Source organism: Strix aluco, chromosome 1 (genome assembly GCF_031877795.1).
Source record: "Strix aluco isolate bStrAlu1 chromosome 1, bStrAlu1.hap1, whole genome shotgun sequence".
In the NCBI taxonomy this organism is placed as follows: domain Eukaryota; kingdom Metazoa; phylum Chordata; class Aves; order Strigiformes; family Strigidae; genus Strix; species Strix aluco.
In genome coordinates this window covers 118,299,869-118,319,359 of record NC_133931.1, presented here as the reverse complement: position 1 = coordinate 118,319,359, position 19,491 = coordinate 118,299,869, and the positions used below count along the sequence as shown (strand labels likewise).

At 40.3% G+C, this 19,491-nt stretch overlaps 1 protein-coding gene across 1 annotated transcript; it reads left to right on the top strand.

The window, feature by feature from the left end:
* The first annotated feature begins 6,489 nt into the window (after nt 1-6,489).
* GJD4 (gap junction protein delta 4) lies at nt 6,490-10,844 on the top strand. Its single transcript, XM_074848845.1, has 2 exons — nt 6,490-6,553; nt 9,664-10,844. Exons 1-2 carry the CDS (start codon nt 6,490-6,492, stop codon nt 10,842-10,844), a joined length of 1,245 nt encoding a protein of 414 aa, XP_074704946.1.
* Nucleotides 10,845-19,491: the final 8,647 nt, after the last annotated feature.

Genomic DNA, 19,491 nt, shown 5'->3' with positions numbered 1-19,491 from the left:
TAGCGACTATGAGGAATATTAGATTTTTCCTTCATTGTTCTTCAAACACAGCTGAAGATCAGAGTCTCTCATTGTGAAACTATGATGACAGTACACATTATTTTAGACAGAAATACACTTTTGGTAAAGGATTTTATTATGCACAGGATACAGCTGATACAGCTTTTTGGGGGATTTAAAGTCATATTTTCAAGATGTAGATGAGATTTAAAAGAATGTACCTTTTGACTTCTGCATGGGAATGAATTTAACTTGAAAACAACATTTTTTCACATGCAAGAAGAAATCCACAGTCTGTACTGGCTGCAGTGATTCCTGAGGTTTAAACTGTATGTAAAATGGGGGGGGGGGGAGGGAATCGCATTTCTCTTTTCAGTTCCCCTCTTTCATTTCTGTGTCAGTTTAGCCTTTTCCCCATGGTGCCCAGTGCTTGGTTTGAATGACCATGTAGTTACAATTCATCTGTCTGTAGTGAAAGAAAAAGCGGGGTCAGTGTTCAGTAACGGAGACCACAGTATAGGTTTTGTTTCTTAAAATGATCAGCAACGAAATACATGAAGGTGTAAAGAACTCTTATTTTAATTCCACAGCGGGTGCCTGTATGTTAAATCTGAGATGACAGATTTATTTACTGATATCCAGAATGGACCCAATAACCACGTTTTTGTGCATGTTGAAAACAGGGATCTATTTGCTCTCCACAAACCTAGCAATGTTCATACTGAGAAATGATAGCATATAAGTACTAAATTTAAAGCATAGTTAGCCAAAGATATTCTTGCCATCCTCTGTGTATTATGAAATCTATTTCCCAATTACTTAAGGCATTTTTCTTATTTAAACAATTTCTATGATATCAGCACGCCGTGCTTTTTGCCTGCCTGACCATTGCAAGGTTTGGACCTGCTTGAGTGAAGAACTCAGCTTCTCATCGTTGTCAGGTGATGGGTACTAATGAAACATGCAATCACCAGCTTCATCACAAAATACAGGATCCCTAAACTTTCCAACCTGTGCAAAAAGGTAAGGTGTAAAACTCAGTGTCAAATGTTAAGTGCAAAATTTAAAAAATAGCTGGAACATTTCTTATACTAGATTTTCTTTGAGTTACAGCAGAGCAAATTTCAGTAATAATGTCATGTGCTTGTGTAACTACCTATTTCAATATGAGTTAAGAAGCTATTAATAATGTGCTTTTGAAAATCCCATGGACTCACTTTGTACTTTTGCTACTTAGTAAAATTACATACTTTTGAAGAAATTGGCCCTGAGCTCCTGAATAGGCATATACTTCCCATTACTTAATTTCCCTTCAGATCAGTCTTGAAATGTTTTGAGTTCTTGGTTCAATAGCTTTAAGGTTGCTGAACCAAAGTCTGAAGGAGAGCTGCTTATTCTATTAGTCGTCCTCTTAGAAGCAGGTTCCCTTTAGAAAGGTGACCTTTCTGAACCTTCAAAAATTTATAGTAAGGGGATCTGTTTGAGGCAAAGTAAGAAAATAGTCTAAATCCTTAAGAGCATGCAGTAAAACACAGTCTTTTTTTAGATTTACTAAATTAACAGAGGAAGAGGGAGGCAAGACATATGCAAGTCACTCTAGGCACCAGGCTTAAGTATCTGTGATGACTGAGGGAGCGTGGAAGTTATCAGGTTCAAGTCCAGTCAATAGTAGCAGTTAAAAACGAGCTGAACTTCACTGCTCTGGATGTCCTTCTGGACTGCTACACACATACATGCGTAGGCAATTATATATATTTGAGCATGTATGTATGTATCTCCTTGTTGGGAGTGGAACGCAGATGCAAAGGGAAGGAGAAGACGGACGTGTTCTTTGAAAGTTTCCTAAAAGACCTTCTGAACTATGCCACTGCTGGAGACTAACAGGTTTGAGGCTGAGCAGTGGAGAGTAGGAGCATGTTGTTTAAGCTCCCCACTGAAGAGTTCATGATGGAAAACATTCTCCACTCCCCTGCCTCAGTGTGTGTAGGCTCCATAGCCACAATTCTGGAGTTATAATTTTCTTGCTTTCTCCATGTCTGTACAGCTGTGATAACTGCTTTGGGGAGAGGCTACTTTTGGGTGTATTCCACATGCAGGGATTATCGCAGTGGTGGATGGACAGAGGTGCCAGGGAATGCAAAGTGTGCAGTGTTGTGTGTGTCTGCATAAAGCAAGGGCTTTCCACGCTGTGCTGGCTCCCTTGCTATGTGTGTGCTATAGCAGGCTTTTACGCACAGTGTGGGATTACTTTGAAGATTGTCTGACATGTTTATGTGCATGCATGTGCACTATGTATGTCTTAAAAGAACGTTTGTTCTGGGCAGCTTTTCCTACTACTTCTTTGCTATTGTCCTTCATGGCTAGCTTGTTTTCTTCTCTCATGCTTCTGCTGATTCCACAAATTTTAAAAACAAGGCCATCAAGATTAAGTGCCTTTTTAATGTTTATTGTCTCTTCTGAATAGATTATCTTCCCCCCCTGAATTTACAGATCACCTTCTGAAGAGCCATATTTACTGCAAGATTGGTCACTACTACATCATCTTTGCTAACTAGAAAAATTCTAAATTGATTTTTAAATTAGACTTTAAAATATCAGATATGCATCTGTGTTTCTTCTTTCTTAAATAACAATCTGCTAGAAAACCTGGACTGAAATCCCAGATCCCCTTCTGTATTAGGGAAGCTGCTATGCTGACCCATTTTGCCTTAACATTAATTAAATTGGTAAAGGGAGGTTGCTTTATTGTCAGGTGCTGTGTAGGGTGCAATGTCCTGTAGTAACTCCTACTTCACTTCTCTTACACGTTGTTAGTCTCGGTGTTGACTAGGTATAACAGATGTGGTTGGGATTTGCTATACCAGAGGAATGCCTCTAGTTTCTGGGTTTTTTTGGCATATGATGTAGACTGTGGCACCCTTCAGGTGACTGATTTGATCGTGGGATGGGAAGACCCAAAGTGGCTTCAAGCTAACAGTACCCTACCTCTGGATGTCATTCTGAGCCAAGGGCTAGGTGAAGTGTCTTTGCTGGACTTCGTACCAAGTAACCCAGGTCTTAGTCTAGGGACGTGACACAGGTCCACAGTGAGATGCAGTTCCAGTAGTTCAGAAGGCTTTAGTGGGTCACTCACAGTGACAGAATCATGTCTGTGAATTTTTGCAGGATCAAACGCTGGATCTGTGGTAAGGGGTTAGAAATGTGGATAGCAGTTGTGAATTTTAAAATAGATTTAATTGCATCTTCTTATGTTTCATTGTTGGTCTTTGAAGGTTTTCCAGTGGCTTTTAGGACCCCTTCTAAAATCAGACGTGATGAGATACTGTTGGGTTTCAAAGTTTAGCTTTACCCAGAACCATGGTAGTGTTTTCTACCTGCCTCTCTTATTTAACTAGAATTCGGTGCAAGTTCACAGATTTTACAACTTTATAGACTGAGAATATTTGTCTGTGAGATTCTAGTACTGGAGCATGTATGGAGGGGTAGGGCTGTGCACCACATGTATGTCCTCTGATATGGAAGATGTTGCCACACCAACTGGTGGCACTGCGGAGCTGAAGTCCCTCTGCTACTATATCCGCTACTGTAACATTGCTCTCCCTATTTACTTACAGTCTTTACAGACAAAGAGGGAATACAGGGAACAGCTAAAGATGAATAATAAACAAACAAGGGGAATTGTATGCTGAGTATCTTCAGATACAATATTGAGTATCTTCAGATGGGAACCTTGGCCTGAAAGATAGTGCTGAGTCAAGGGATGAAGAAACTATGTTTTTACAGAGACCAAACACTTTATAATGACCACCTCAGTCTGTAGCCCAAGGTTGGACTGATGACAGGGACTTGCAGAGCAGAGCAGGCCCATGGCCTGTGTTTTTGTCCTTCTACAGACACACTGGTGCTTCAAAGGCAGTTTTTGTCACTGCAGTGCCCCTGAGGGCCATGCCCTGACATTGGCTATGTTTGTTCCCTGCCTTTCTTTTACCAAACTGCTCCAGGTCACAGCCAAAGGAGTCCTTGAGGTGCCATAAATCAAAGTTGGCTCTGAGGTGTACTGGATTGCTAGACAGAGTGGGTCTCTTCCCAGTTCGAACTTGGGAAGAGGACACACCACAAAAAGAAGTGTTGGACTGAAGTAAGATACAAGCTGTCTGAAAAAGCTAAAATAGAATTTAGGCTTTCTGACATAAATCCAGCCCTAAGGTAGTCTGCACAGTGAGTCTGGAGGGTGATGTTTCTTGCTTTCTTTAGAAGAAAATGGACCATCCTACCTCAGGACATCAATCCTGTGGGATCAGATGTTGTTCCCTGGTATAGTTCTGAAGGCAACAGTTTGGGGGCTTAAATCCCTACCTGTTATCCTCCTTTCATAAATGGTAGAGGTCTCACAGCAACGATGAGCAAGGATATTTTAACTGGCAATATTGACAGAGATGATTTATAGTCTATTGTGTGGATGCATCTGCTGAGTATTCATATCCTGCCACCATCTTGGCATTCCTGACTATTTTTGACAAAGACTGTTTAACCAGGAATACCTTCATATCTCAGTATAATTTATATCTTGGCCATTTGTATCTTTTCTCTGTTCCTTTTCTCCTTCCCATATTTCTCCTCACACACACATATCTCGGGGGGAAGAAAAAAAAAAAAAAGTGTGCGTGTGGGAAAAATGAAGCTAAAACCATCATCACACACCATAAATACAACTTGGTAATAGAAGAAATGGTTGTTTGGCAAATATTTTACATAAATCAATTCTGTAACCAAGAAAATTCCTGTATTTACTATTGCAATTTAAAATCTCTTTATGCAGTTAATGGATAAAGAATTTTTAAGTGCCATCCTTTCAAACTCCACTTCTAGGGTTTCCTTATAATGGGGCTCACTACAGAAAGGATGCCCAGTGTATTCTGCTAAGGCATCGCATGCCTTGTGAGCAGAGGCCTGGGGAGAAACTCTTGTACAGTTACATTTTACTTTATTAAATTATTAGTTTTACCTTTTTATCCAGGTAAGATGTGTTCACTCATAAAGCTTAGTCTAGTTACACTGACCATACTCATGCAATGTCAGCACACAGCTCCTCACCTGAGCCAACTCACTTTGCTCCCCCCAGGAACAGGTTGAAGCACATGAGCAGGGTTGCAGCGACAAGCCTGTGCCCGGGCTGCCGGCAGCCCTCAGGTGTCAGGTTGGCACGACGTCACTTTTCCTCCCTTGCTATATCACGGACTCCTTTTTCAGCTGTTTTTCTAGTTATTGATACTATTTCCTGACAATAAGTGTCCACGTGATGTTTGTCTCTATCACAGCCCAGACTAAAAAGGACAGAGTAACACCCCATCAGTAGTTGAACTGTGAGTGGAAAATGGTAGTAGATTATTTTCCCCAAGGGAATTGGGTACAGTGGGGGTGAGGAAAGAAAAGCTGAGAATCTTATATCCATCCATGTTTTTGTCCTGAGGTATAATGCAGTCACGCGATATCAAGGACACGCTGTGCAGTCGCACCTAGCTGGCCAGGAGCGTGCACCCCTGCTCCAAGGAAGCAGCTCGCTCCATCATTGCTGCAGAGGCTTGCTGGTGTTTTGCAATGCTGGGCAATCACCCCTAGGATCTTTTGAGTGATGTCCAGAGTACCAAGTAGTTTAGGCAGAAAGAACTGATATAAATTAAATGTAAGTGACTTGCAGCATCTTGGAAAACAGCCCCCACCCTTGTTTTTTTTTATTTTTTTAAAGCTTCCCCTGTTTTTTTCTCATGCCTGCACGGAGGCTCAGCCCACTGGCTGGCTCAGCACACAGGAGAAAATTTGGTGTGGCTGTGATTGACAGGGCCATGATGTCCTGTCAGGGAGACTGTGTTTTAGAAACAAAATTGGTTTTGGAAATTGCAATGGGATAGCTTCCAGTAAGCTAAACTGAAAGTGCCTTTCAAACACAAGGGTGGTTGTCCTTCTGTATCCCCTTTCCTTCTATTATCCATCTGCAATTCTCCTGGGGAGAGAGAGATCTCTGTTATTTCCTGGTCCATGCTTTTCTTCCCTCTCTCCCCTCTCCCTGTCTTTCACCACTGAAATATCTCAGCAATGTCAGGAGGCTGGTATGCTCTGGGAGGGTAAGAATAGTCTACAATGGCAGAGATCACTCCTGTTGTTGTTTGTCTACTTGCAGTTGTCTGGACAGAGGATCCACACAAGAGGTAGGAGCAATTGGATCTGAGAAGCTAGAGCTTTTGCTAGACAAACTGTTAAAGCCTTAAGAAGATTTGTTCCAACATCCAAAACTAACAGACCTGTTCAAATCATCAAAATAACCTTTCATCAATACATTGGTGTGTCTGGGTTTCTCATTTCCACCCCTGACCCTTACCAAAATTCTTTTTTTTTTTTTTTTCTTTCTTCCCTGTCTAGTTCCAATCTCCTTTGAAAATGTCAAAATTGTTAGAGCATCAGGAGCTGGAAGTGTTGTGAACCTGTTCAAACATGGAGCACTGGGACTCGCTGGGATTTTTGATTGTCACGCTCAACTATAATGTGACTATTGTAGGTAAGTACTTTTACAAAGCTCTCTTCTTTCTTTTGCTACTCCATATCCTGAAGCCACCCAAGTGCTGACATTAATTTCTAGCTATGCCTCTGTGATCCTTACAATAAGTTGTTATTTAGATACATGATATAAGTGATTAATGTATTTCTTTTCTTGCTAAACAAATTCCTACTTCCTCTCTGATAGATATTTTCTGAACTTTATGTAAAAAGATTCTGGCAAGGTTTTCAAATTTGTCTCTTCTTGGTGCCTGAGCTTGCAGTCAGCTCTAATGGCTGTTGTAGGCACCATGGTGAAAACACACAGAAGTAACACTTTATTTATACCACATAAAGAGAACAGTAGAATGTATGCAATAGATTTAGTGATGAATGAAAAGATTTAAAGAAGGGAATTCCTCCCCACTTTTACAGGAAGATGTTTGTGGTTTATTACAGTTGTGGTTAATTACCATTGGTTTTCATTCTTTATTTTTATAAACAAAAAATGTTCGCATGCATTTAAAAAGAAATCAACAAAACACAGTTGGTTTTTCCTCCACTAACAGTCGCCTGAGTGCTTCTTTTTTTCTTCTTATTTAAATAAGACAGTACTCCTTTTTCATGGGCTACTTTGAGCAAAGCGTGAGCCAGATGAAAACTTTAAAGAGCCTTTCAAAGACCCTTCACCTCCAGCCGTGGACAGTTGCTGTAATTTGTTCTGTGCATTGAAGGGAGTATCCAACTAAGCTGCAGGGAGTTGGGTGAAGGGGCTTGTTATAGGATGTTTAATCAAGATTGAGTCATTAGGGAAGGTGATGCTTGGAGGGGTTATCTCTAAAATGTATGTCATACTAAACTACTTCCTAAGGAGCCATTGATTTTTCTTAAGCAGCACTCCCTATTGTACATGTTCTAATTAAAAATTGATAGTGAAATAGCATGTATTTTGAGCTTAATTAACTAATGTCCTTCAACCACTTTGAGGTCTTCACAGGGAAAAAATGTTACTTAAGTATGAAACATCATTTCCTAAAGGTGACTGATTCTGTACAGCTGGTGTTTTCTATTGACCCACACTATGTCAAAAAGAGTAACAGTGCTGCCTGTCACCAAAATTCAGAAAGCTGAAAACACAGCAAAGCCACCACTAAAGTTCAGGTGATTAAAGATAAAATGGAAAGGCCACAATTTATTTATGGTTAGATAACATATTATTTTGCCAGGAGTGGCAGGTTTCTCTGATGATCTCTCATATAGCTTATTTATCTTTAACCTTCTTCCAGCTGAAGTTTTTCCTCTTCAGAATGCAGTTTGACTGTTCTAGCCACAACTGGTGTATATGGGGCATTCAAACTGCATGTTCAGTACAATGATAGGTATCATGCAGTGTTGCAGAAATATTTGAATATTTAAAATTCACACCAACTACAGGGAAATAGCTTTATGGGAAATAGAAAAGAATGTTGTTCAAGACAATACGTGTAAATAGTTGTATATTTTATAGAAAAAATGCTTCAGGATCTGGATTTTTAAAAAGCCTTTATAATGTGCATTGGTGCTATTTCACAGATTGCCTTTAAAACCTTGTGTGCATGTGAGATGTGCAATCATATTAGTGACTTGAGGTTTTCAGTGCATTTCTCAACCATTAACCTCATATAACATGCTGCTTTTTAGTCACTGAGTCTTGCTGTTTGTCCATGGTTACAGCTGATTTCTTAACCATTCTTTAAAGCACAGAATTAATCTTATCACTCTTTTCTGGTTTTGGTTGGTTGTTTTTTTGTTCGTAAGTGGTTTATTTTTTTCTCTTTTCTTGGCATGTTTTAAAAAGATGTGAAATTAAAGCAGGGGATTATTAAATTAAATTACTTTTTCAAAACCATATAAGGAACTAGTGACAGAACTCAAAAGGAAACTTGGCAAATTCAAGTGCTAAACTTAATTTCAGATGTTGAATTTTTCCATGTGTTTGTACAGAATATATTTTTAATTTTTGACAATACAACAGTATATTTTTAGGCCTTCCTATCCTGCCCAGGAAAAGGACTTCTATTTTCTTTTTTCCTTTTTTTTTTTTTAAATAAATAACTTGTCAGTAGTATAGCCGTGTGTGTAACTTTACAAACAACTTTCAACAAAAACCTACCCCATACAAAAGTCCGCAAGCAACTATCATGAACAATACAGTTGCATTCAAAAGATGTGATACATAGGGTACCAATGCCTGATTTTTCAGTTATTGGAATAATGGAATAAGGATAAGGCCTGATCTTTCCAAACAAAGTGAATGAGACCAAGCTCTACCTAAAGCAATCATATGAAAGAATTTGGGGAAAGATGAAGTAAGCAATGTATGAAAATGCCAAACTTGTAAGGTTTCACTTGGTGTTGGTACCAAGAAAGGAGATTTTGGTGTGAATAGAGAGAAGCTGCACACCAAATTGAATGAAGTTTGGAAGAGATGATAAAGATGGGGCAACCAAAGAAGCAGCAGAGAGAAATGACTGGGGTACACATGTGCACACACAAATGTATATTTGTAGAACATTTTGCATAACTTTTCTAGTAGCACCTGTTAACTAACTCACTAGTAAATACCAGTCTAGACAGAACAGAGAGATTTTGTTGGCTATAGTATATTTCACATAGGATTTCACGGCCAAGACCAAGAACAAATACTATGTCATGGAACAATCTTTTGTATCTAGAAGTGTTTAATACTGTGTTAGCTGATCTATATTATTGAAATAGGACAAAATTCAGGTGCAGAGGTATGAAACCAACAGAACTGTAAGTGAAATAGGATTATTCACTTAATTGTGAACTCTTTTTATCAGATTTGGACGTGTTCAGAGTGTTTTCATTAGGCTGAGGTTTCAGTTGGCATGGCTTATTGTATTTCAAACTCCTATATTGTTGAATATTATGGAAGGTGTCAGCTAATGTATTTTCACACAAGTTTCAGTCCCAGTCAAAACAAAGCCAAAGAGGAACTTTTAGGAGAGGAGACTAATTACAGATCCTATTTCTTCAAATGTCTTGTGTGTAAAGAAAGCATCGCTACTTTACCTGCCTTCCCTTCCTTCTCAGTGCTCTGACTCTTTCTTACCTTTTCTTCTCTTCTAGGAAAGATCTGGCTAATGTTAGTGATTCTACTGCGAATGGCAGTGGTAGTGTTAGCAGGCTATCCACTCTACCAAGACGAGCAGGAGCGCTTTGTCTGCAACACCCTGCAACCAGGATGCTCCAACGTTTGCTATGACTTGTTCTCTCCTGTGTCTCACTTTAGATTCTGGCTCATTCATACTGTGTCTATCCTTCTACCTTATGCTGCATTCAGCATTTATGTTTTGCACAAGGTAGCTATGTACATTGTAAGAATACACTGTTTGGTGCATGGATGCAAAGGGAATAAGGGTTTATCAAGCCCCAAAGACCTGAAGGAGCTCTGTGGAAGTGCTGTTGTCAATGGATTAGACTGTGGTGCAGACAGCCTAAGAGTCCTTAATTTTTCTGGGGCATATACCGTTCATCTTTTTTTTAGGACACTACTTGAGGCTGCCTTTGCAGCTGTGCAATATTTTCTTTTTGGATTTTTTGTTCCTGAGCGTTTTTCCTGCTACCATTCACCTTGTACAAGCACAGTTGACTGCTATATCTCCCGGCCCACTGAGAAATCCATCATGATGATTTTCATCTGGGGGGTCAGCAGTCTATCCTTTCTGCTTAGCCTTGCTGATCTTGTCTGTGCTCTCCGGAGAATGAGAGCAAGAAACCAAAAAAGCAAGCTGCTGGCAAACCTTCATGTAGGTAATGAGAGCATTTTAAATCTTCCCCCAGTACAGCATGGCAGCTCTTCTCCACCTCAAAATCAAGACTGTCCAGTATCAAATAGCAGCCAGACCAGTGATGGTTCCTGCTCACTTCTCTCTGAAGAGGAAGAAGAGGCTGTTCTTCATCCTGAAGTGGTCTCTCAGCAAACTGTCAGCACTAACCTTAACAGCAATAAGCCCTGTATATCAGGAGATCTTGCTGTTAAGCAAGATAGCACTGAAGGACCCTTGTGTGCCGGTGACCACCAAGGGACTACATGCAGGCAAGTGAGACCCAGGGTTCAGCAAGACTTCATTAAAGATACTGCCCTGGCTTTGAGACCTCAAATCAAGTCTCACCTTGGAGTTTCTTCCTCTGTAGTTCAGAGCAAGCTTTTAGGATACTACCCTTCAGCTGAGCTAAAAAACCCTGATGCATCATCAAATTATAGCAGTACTAGTTGCTTGAGGTCAAAAAAGTCAGAATGGGTATAGAGCCCTAAGTGAACACTACCTTATGACCCTGGAAGGACAAATCATTGCATCACTGAAGAGGTTTCAGGTAGTTTCAGCTGGATCCCTTGACTGAGGTTATGCTGCAGAGATGCTATTATGCTCTGTTCCTCCATTGAAAAGGAAGCAAAAATCTTGGATAAGAGTTTGAAGGATATTACATTAAGGGAGCTGTTATTTGGAAAATGTAACATTTTCATGTTTTTCTGAGTGTAAGTGTCTTTAAAAAGCTGTGGACTGTTGCAGATGTGACTGACCTGGTTTTCCAGGAGTACATGTGAACACTTGTTTAGCCTAACCTAGTTTTATTGCAAAAGATTGGTCTTAGGAAAGCCATGACTTTTGAACAGTTATACATTGTCTACTGTCAAAAGGTTAATTTCTCTTGTCATACTAAATTCTCTAAGCCCACTATAAGAAAGGATATTCAGGCAAGAAGAGTAGACAGTGAATAAAATAAAAATACATGTTTTGTAGCAAAGATTTAATGTGTGAAAAAGCCCTTGGATCTTACTGTTTGAAGGATACACCTATCCTAGTTAGCAATGCCATGGCAGTACCTTTCTCTGACCCTGAGGTCAACTGACACAGTCTGACCGTGTCTGAGTTATTCAACTCCATTAGCCTCCAAAACAGGGTAGCTGCATCCCGATTAGCTGTTGGGAATGGTCCTGTGCTCAGGAGTTGCTCAGGAGCCAACTAGGAGGTGTGAGCCAGAAGGGTGTCAGGGAAGGCCCTAGCAGCTTGACAGAGCAGGGGACTGAGCTCCAGTGCACTACTGTAGATGTAGTGCTGACATGTCTACAAGGTGTTACGTGTCTCAATCTGAAGTAGTCACACCAGGCTCTTGGTTTCAGCAGGGGGAATGAGTCACCTGACCTGTTTTAGGCATCTCTGAAGGTAAGATGAGTCACTTTCTAGATGTACCTATTTCTCCCACAATGTGATTATCTCAGACATGGGCTTAGGGAAAACGGTTTCTACCCCAAGAGAAGGATATAGTGGCAATGTGTATATCAAAGTACTCACCCTCTTTGTCTGACAGACTTCTAATGCTAATCATTTGAAAATGTGTCTAAACTGAATGAATCACAGAAGCTTTTATTACTGTCATGCTTTGTGCTTTCTTTCAGTGTTAATTCTGTTGCATTTACATAAGCGTGGTCCAGCACTGAAGCACAGCAGTGTGTGAGCTGAATTGTCTTTTAGCTATAAGTCAGTAGGGGTCGAAGGTTGCATATACCTACAGATCATCAGTGGGAGTGGATGTGGAGGAGCATGTACTCAGAGAAATGTACTGGTGGTAGCGTCTTACAAAACAGATTATACAGAGGATGCAAGAGCTGGTGTCTGTAGATGCTGCTTGGAGCTGAAGTGGCTCCCTCTCCATTTAGACCCATGCGAAGGAGAAAAGAGGCACAGATACAGTCTTGCTCTTTCTCTGCTATATAACAAGTTTCTGTAATGACTTAATGACTGACTCCTCTGTGTAGAAAATTGAGGCACAACAGCTTTCACACTGTTCTTTTTCTCTTCTGTGCTTGCAGAAGTCTTTAAGACAGTTTGGCTCATAACGTCTGTGTATCATTTCTCACATATGCAAGGTAAAGACTAGCACTTAATTATCCCTCATTTTCTGCATCCCCTCAAAAATTAGGTAACTTAGATGGACAGAACAGATCTTTGGGTTGGGAGGCAGAAATTACTTCTGCGTGTGATGTACTTTGGAATCCTAAGGTATGCTACAGAGGTTTTTATTTACTACCTTCTAAGTAAAGTTTTCCTCTCTATTAGCTGTGTTTGTTTCTTTTATCATGCGTGCTTGTTGTATGATTTGTCATTTCCAGGGTAGGAGCAGCATTAATTATTAAACTTATCATAGGCAGAAAAACATTAAATATTTAAACTTCTCATCCTCCAAAGCCTCTTTACCAGGGCCTGTGCTGATTACACATACCATGACAAAACATTGCAACAATGAAACCTTTTATGACTCATTGCATCTTCTCAGCTGCGAGAAGGAATGCAGGGAACAAATGTGGATTCAGTTTATCGTGTACATCCCTCAGCATGAGATATAAATAGGGTAGGATAAATAATAAATGCGTTGTGGCTGGACACAGTTTGCTTTTTTGTGTCTCTAGCTAGACATCTTTTAATGACTAAGGAGTCTCATCTCAAATCAGAAGGACCCTGTTTGTGTCTGAAATGGAAAATGAAATTAGTGAACTTCTTCCTTATTCTGTTTATAGTTTCTTGTTGTGAAATTGTGGCCTTTGGTTTGTGTCACTCAGCTGCAGACCTGGCTACTTTTAGGATTTGTGAACCCTTTGGCTCCTAATTCAGAGTCAGTGTAATAAGCACTTCATGTGTTTATAAAAACTGCGTACTGAAAGAGCAGGATTTGTATGGGCTTTTCACTGGGGAGTGAATAGAAGCTTCTGGCATCAACAACCTGCTCCTAAGGGATTGTCTCTGAGTCTCTTCTAACAACTATTTCCAAGTCACATTTATTAATTACAGAGACATGGTTTTACAAACTCGGTGGATCTACTAGCAAGGGAAGACCAAGAGAAGATGTGCAAACGTGTTTGAAATATTCTTAGCATTCACAGATCATTGGTAGGGACATCTGCAATGGGGAGGAGGAAATGAGAAAGAAGATCTGTTTGAAAGAACAAAGAGGATCACCTCTGACTTCTCCTTATGTTCAGTATCATTGAATCTTAAGGTACTGTGAAGATGTGTAGATGTCCTAGAAAGAGTGAGTAAAAGAATAGATGTGGAGAAAGGAAGCGACAAGATTTTCCGCTGTTTAAGCAAAAATTTAGTCTTAAATTTGTGAATTTTGGTTTTCTAAATCCTTCCAGAACATATTTCATACTCAGAAAAATGTTACGAAGGTTGTTTGTTAAGTTTGCCAGTGTGTCTTTAAATCTCTTCTTAACACACCTACTTCAGAAAAACATTTCTGAAGATGTGTTGAAAACACAATACTCCTAATCTTGCCCTCAGGAAGTTTTGTCTTGTGTTCAGACAAGGCTGCCATAGCTGCATCACCAGTACCACTTGCACCCTGAGGTGGATTTATGGAACAATACATAAGCTACCTATACTGCTCATCCAACCTTGTGTGGTACTGAACATGAGACTATACAGAAAGGAATTGAGCTCTCTGGAAATGAGAATTGGAACTTATCAGGAAATCTGTGATAAATTAGTTTTCACACAGGAAATAAAATTTTTATTGGATAAACTGCCTAAAAGAATGTTGTTTTCTCAGTATCTTCAATTGCATCATAGCACTTCTCTTGCTAAACAAGTATCTACTGGGCTGCTGGAGACCTGGAATGTCCGTGTTTTCCATGCAGCAAAATCATGTATTACTGAGAGTTTCTGCAGTATCAGTATGATTTAAAGGGGGGAAAAAAAAAATCCATATTTTTACCCCTAAATAAGATAGATTTTAAAAAACTTTTTTCTGAACAAAGTGTTTCTATTTCTTTTGTTTTGTTTTAGCTTGGAATGTCTTTTTAATACCGAAATAGAAACCAAACACTAAGTTTTAATCAGTTATAATCACTTTCTCCTCTTTCCTCACACTCTAGGTTGGGTCACTTCAATTCACTCTCATCACCATAATGAAAAGCTGTGACTCTCTCTTCTCTTGTGAAATACGCTGTAGACAGGTGTCTAGGGAATGCATAATTTCCCACTGGCAGCAGTTGTTCTCCATGAATCTCTCAGTTCAGACCAGAATAAGAATTAAATCTGAAGTTAACAATGTAGAGAGATCCTCAGCGTATTCTTTCAAGTTATTAAAATTATCTGCCCTTATGTGATACATCATTAGTGCAGTGATTATCTTTCTAGAAGGGATTATTAAGGAGGATATTAATTGCACATTATTTTATTTTAATGTCATGATTACAGTGAAGAACAGATAAATTATTACTGCTTGTAGTACTTTAGGATAATAAAGAAATGCATCTCCAAAAATAGGAAAGTAGAGTAGTTGAAAGGGATGTTCTTTAACTTCTGTCTTTTGTACTACTTTTAATAGCCTGATGTTCAACTGATAGAGAAGTAATTTTACAATGTAATGCTCTTACATTGTAATTGAGTTGCCAAAATGTTCTGCAAATTAGATGGTCTCTGTTCAAAGCCATAGCATGAAGTCTTGGTCTGTGATGCACAGCAATGCCAGTTCTGAAAAATGAGTTCACCAAGGCAGGCATCTGATTGGGAAGTATGAACTGTATCTCTACAATTAAAATTATCCAGCATCCGTGTAGCTAGATTACAATCGCAATCTACTTCACCAGCTTTTGCCTTCTCCCACTTCCCCTTCTGTTTTCTTCCATTTGGGTTTGACAGGCAGGATGTGCCAGGCCATCTCCACAACTATAATTTAATTGTGGGAGTACACATACAGTGCTAACTCCAAGGACTGTTTTATGATCCATTCACAATGTGGAAATGCCAGGAGATAGAGAGCTGTCTCTAATTCAGGTTCTGCAGCTAACGCTTTAGGTTGAGTAGTGGACTAGCTTTGAGAAGCTTTCACTGATGAACAATTTACTGAGTGAAGATGACAGCAGTTTCTGAGCTTTTCTTTAGAAACTGAAGTTTATATATGGTGCCCTCAAGAAAGGTGGAGGATTTGGGGTCAGCAATCAGAAGTAAGTCCTTTCACTTCTGGTGTTCCTATGTATGTAACATTTATTTTGCCTGTGAGACTTTAGGCACCACACACCGGAGTGTGTGTGCGATTTTCTTTCACTGAACATGTTACTTTTGGCAAAGAAATAACAATAATGGAAAGAAACAGAAAATTTTGACCTAGCAGAATGAATTTTTGCATTTTTCCTACGTGATTTCCTGCCTTTTCCTCATACTGAATATAGGCTATATATACATATATTATTTTTTAAGAGAAAGCAGAATAAGACACTTTTAGAGCCCCACTAGGCTTGTTAAGCAATGCCTTTCTTGTCCTGACAAATTAGACACCCACTTAAACACCCACTCCTTCTGCTCATTTCTCTAGAAGTCAGTGTGAGTGATTCTTACTTCTGCCAGACCATATACAGTGCAGTTAGCTCCTTATTTCTGGTACCTGCTTTTTCCTAAAGCTCTCTGCTATCCTTGAAGGTCTAATGGAGATATTCAAATGTAGGCAGATGGACAACTCATGGATACATTTGTTAACAAATCCAAACTTTTTTTCTGCTTCAGCAAGCCTCTTTCTAAAGCATTCTTCTGAAGCATAAAAATGGAGTATCTGTAACACAGTTTACCAAATATGATGCATTAATAGGTACCTGTTTGTACAGGTTCACCAGAGACTTTCACATACATCTCGGTGCAAAGTCTGGAAAGGATCCTGATCTTTGAATGACTGGAGAAAACCACAGAATTTGCATTGCAGCCCCACCCCTGTCTCCCATCAGTCACTCAGAACTGATCCCACAGAGCACAAACCTATATGATATTCAAAAGATGATCCTAATTTAAAGAATAATCTAAACACAGATTTTTTTTTTTTTTGGTTGTAATGAAGATGGATGGATGGATGGATGGATGGATGGATGGATGGATGGATGGATGGATTGATGTCGTAACAATTATCCACCTCATGGTCTGAAGTTGTGTGAAACACAGAGCTACTTTAGTTTAGAAGGCCATCTCAATTTTTAGAGCCTATAGCAATAGACTCTGAAATGTGCAGATAAATAGGAAATAATGTCTCCAAATTACCCATGTCTGAGAAACATATTTCTTCTGGACAGAAACATTGACAACCCCTTAGAACAACAGAATCACATTTCCTATTTAGTTAGCTCTCTGTACTTCAACAAAAATCCTTAAAATGGTACCAGCATGGTTTAAACTTGGTAGCTGACATTTCATTCCTCCTCAGGGCAGTACTCCTTTCACATAAAAAAGAAAAAAAAAAAAAAGAGTTGATTAAAACATCCAAGCAGTTGTTTTATTCTTACATGAAATTCCTAAAGTATTTGTACAAGGCTCTCTTCCAGAAGCAATTTTACTCAGCACACTTTACCTTTTGAGAAGCTTTTCTGGTATAGCCCAAAGATCCTACAAACTAAAGATAAAGGCTTCAGCAAAACATTTAGGCTGTTCAATTCTGTTGAAATGGTTGTGGATACCAGTGGGTAATATTCTTGTTGTGAGGGAACCGGGTTCCAGCCTACTAGAAGCTGGGCACCAGCTCAGTTTAAATATTGTCCCACACTGCTTCTGACACCAAATTCTATACAATTTTTGCCCTGGTTTTGGAGTGTATGCGCAGACATCATAAGAACAGTTCAGCTGAGGCACCAAAATACAACTTTCAGGACTTTACAGTCCCTACAGAGCTGTCCACTGCGTCCCTGCAGGCAGCCTGCAGGCCCCTGCCAATGCAGACTGAACACCTTAAACATGGCGTGCTTCTTCTCTTGATTCACCAGAAATTAGTAGATTAGTTGAAATTAAATCCTATGCCATAGGGTTACATTGAGAAACTGTTGCAAAGCTAAGGCCACTTGCAGAGCAACCCTTTAGTAATACAATTGCATGCACACCTCTGTGTCTGCAAAGCTGACTATAGATAAATTTATTTGGACTGGAGAATCATCAGAATCTTCCTTGAAACTGGACTATATAAAGAATATAATGAGGGTATGAGTGCCTCAGTCAGCACCTGACAGAAGACCTCACCAGTCATCTCAGGGAGGATTGAGCTCTCTTGGTTGAGTCTTCCCTGCAATTTGGCAAACCACCGTGCCATGTGCATGTAAGTGTTTGCAGGAATTAGTTTGTAAAGAGAAAGTGCTAGTGAGTATCAGCTTCTTCCAGTTTTGCCGGTCTCTTTATAGTCTGCCTGCCTCAATACCAGGTGGGGTCCCATGGTGCAGAAGTCTGTGGTTTTCCAGTACACTGGCTGCACCCCACATGGGGCTGCGCCAGCTGCCAGCACATATCCCAAAAAGCAGCAAGATACACCCTCCACCACCCTCCCTGGAGTACCACTTCCACCATTTTCAGGTTATTTGGTAAAATGTGTTTCTAAAAATGAGGTAGAACTTATTTACCAGACCTCCAATGTTGCTGTACTAGTTGTATCCAGCTGGGTCTGCCTTTACTTTCCAGCCTACTAGCAGAATCTACCCAGTGCCATCCATGCAGTTATTGAAAAGGCAGGCTCCTGGTATGAAAGATGACACAGAAATAGGGCAAATGTGGTGATAAACACGGTCTTTAGCTGCATATGGAGCATTCCCTCTTTCTGTATTTCCCCTCTTTTCCTGCCTTGACCCCTTTTCCCTGCATTGTGTTACTGTGCCAGGATGAGGTGAGCATCCCTGAGGCAAGCAACGGAAGATGCATATAGGCCCTATCCACTTCCCGGGTCTTCCAACACCCTCTGGCTTTGTCACAGGCCAGCCCATCTGCACCCTGGCCTAGACCTTGAATGCCCCAACCCAACAGTTTCCAGAAGGGATTTCTCTTGCTTCATGTGGCCTTGGCAGTAGCTCTTATGCTGGCAATGTTTTCTGTCCTTCCAGAGCCATCTCTTAGTGCCCTTTGCATTTACTGGAGCTCAAGTGGTTATTTTGGGGAAGACGGTTCCCATTTGTACCTTGGTACCTGATAATCTGAAGTGACTGCCACCAGGAGGGGTGATACTGGTGCTGAAATGTAGTGCGGGTCACAAAAAACTGAGGAAAAGCTGCTTTGCTTGCAGCCATAGGTCTTCTGCAGGTCTGGGATGACTTAAGTTGGCTTAATTGGCCAGGCTTATATCTGAGAAAAAAACCTTTGCAAAAACTCCTTTAGACAGTCAATACAAACTTGAACGTAGGCCAAGAAACTATACTGGCAGAAAACCTTACCAGAGACAGGCCTGCAAACATGAGCATGTTTTTGAAAACCCTTTTTTATGGGTTTTCCCCGAAGAATGAGTTTGCCTTGCTGTTAGGTCTGTGTCAGCTGTGCAAGTGCTTAGGCAGGCAGCTGTCAATCTTGTTTTGGAGACTGATCTTAAAGAACAGAGGTACCTTTGTCCCTCTTTTGAAGATTTATGTATTATTTAGGTCCAAACACATGGTGGTGTTAGTCTAAATGTTTTACAGCTGGGAAGACTTTTCATTACTTTGACTATTTTTCTTTTTAAAAAAATAATTGTGGCTTGCTGTCAGGTGCCAAGTTCCCTTAAACCCTAGTGCGCACCAGGAGACAGAGCCCCATCTGTCAAACACCCACTGAAGGCCATGAGGAATGGAGAACTTGTGGGTGTTTTTCAGAAAGTGAGTGTTTCCTCTTGGCTGACAGTCCTTTGCAAGTAAGGACGGGAAGCTTTACAGCCCACGGATCTGATGGGCATCCAAGTCTGGTCCCTGGCCCAGGCTGCACCACCGTTGCCTTCCTTCTGCCCTCTGCCATAAGATGTTGGTGAGTTGGTGTTGGGCTCAAGCAGAGCTTTTAAAGAGGGTTGGGGGCTGCACCCACACTAAGTGCCAGGGCTAGGACAGTTCTCAGACAATGTCTGAAAATGCCAGACTTGGGTATAGGACCTCCATTCCTCATAGTTCTTTGCTCTTTGTCAGCTAGCTTAGTTAAT

Bases quoted from the DNA above. Each gene is read 5' to 3' on its own strand.
- GJD4 (XM_074848845.1), top strand. From the start codon at position 6,490: ATGGAGCACTGGGACTCGCTGGGATTTTTGATTGTCACGCTCAACTAT. The intron at 6,554-9,663 runs GTAAGTACTTTT...CTTCTCTTCTAG, and splicing joins CTATAATGTGACTATTGTAG to GAAAGATCTGGCTAATGTTA.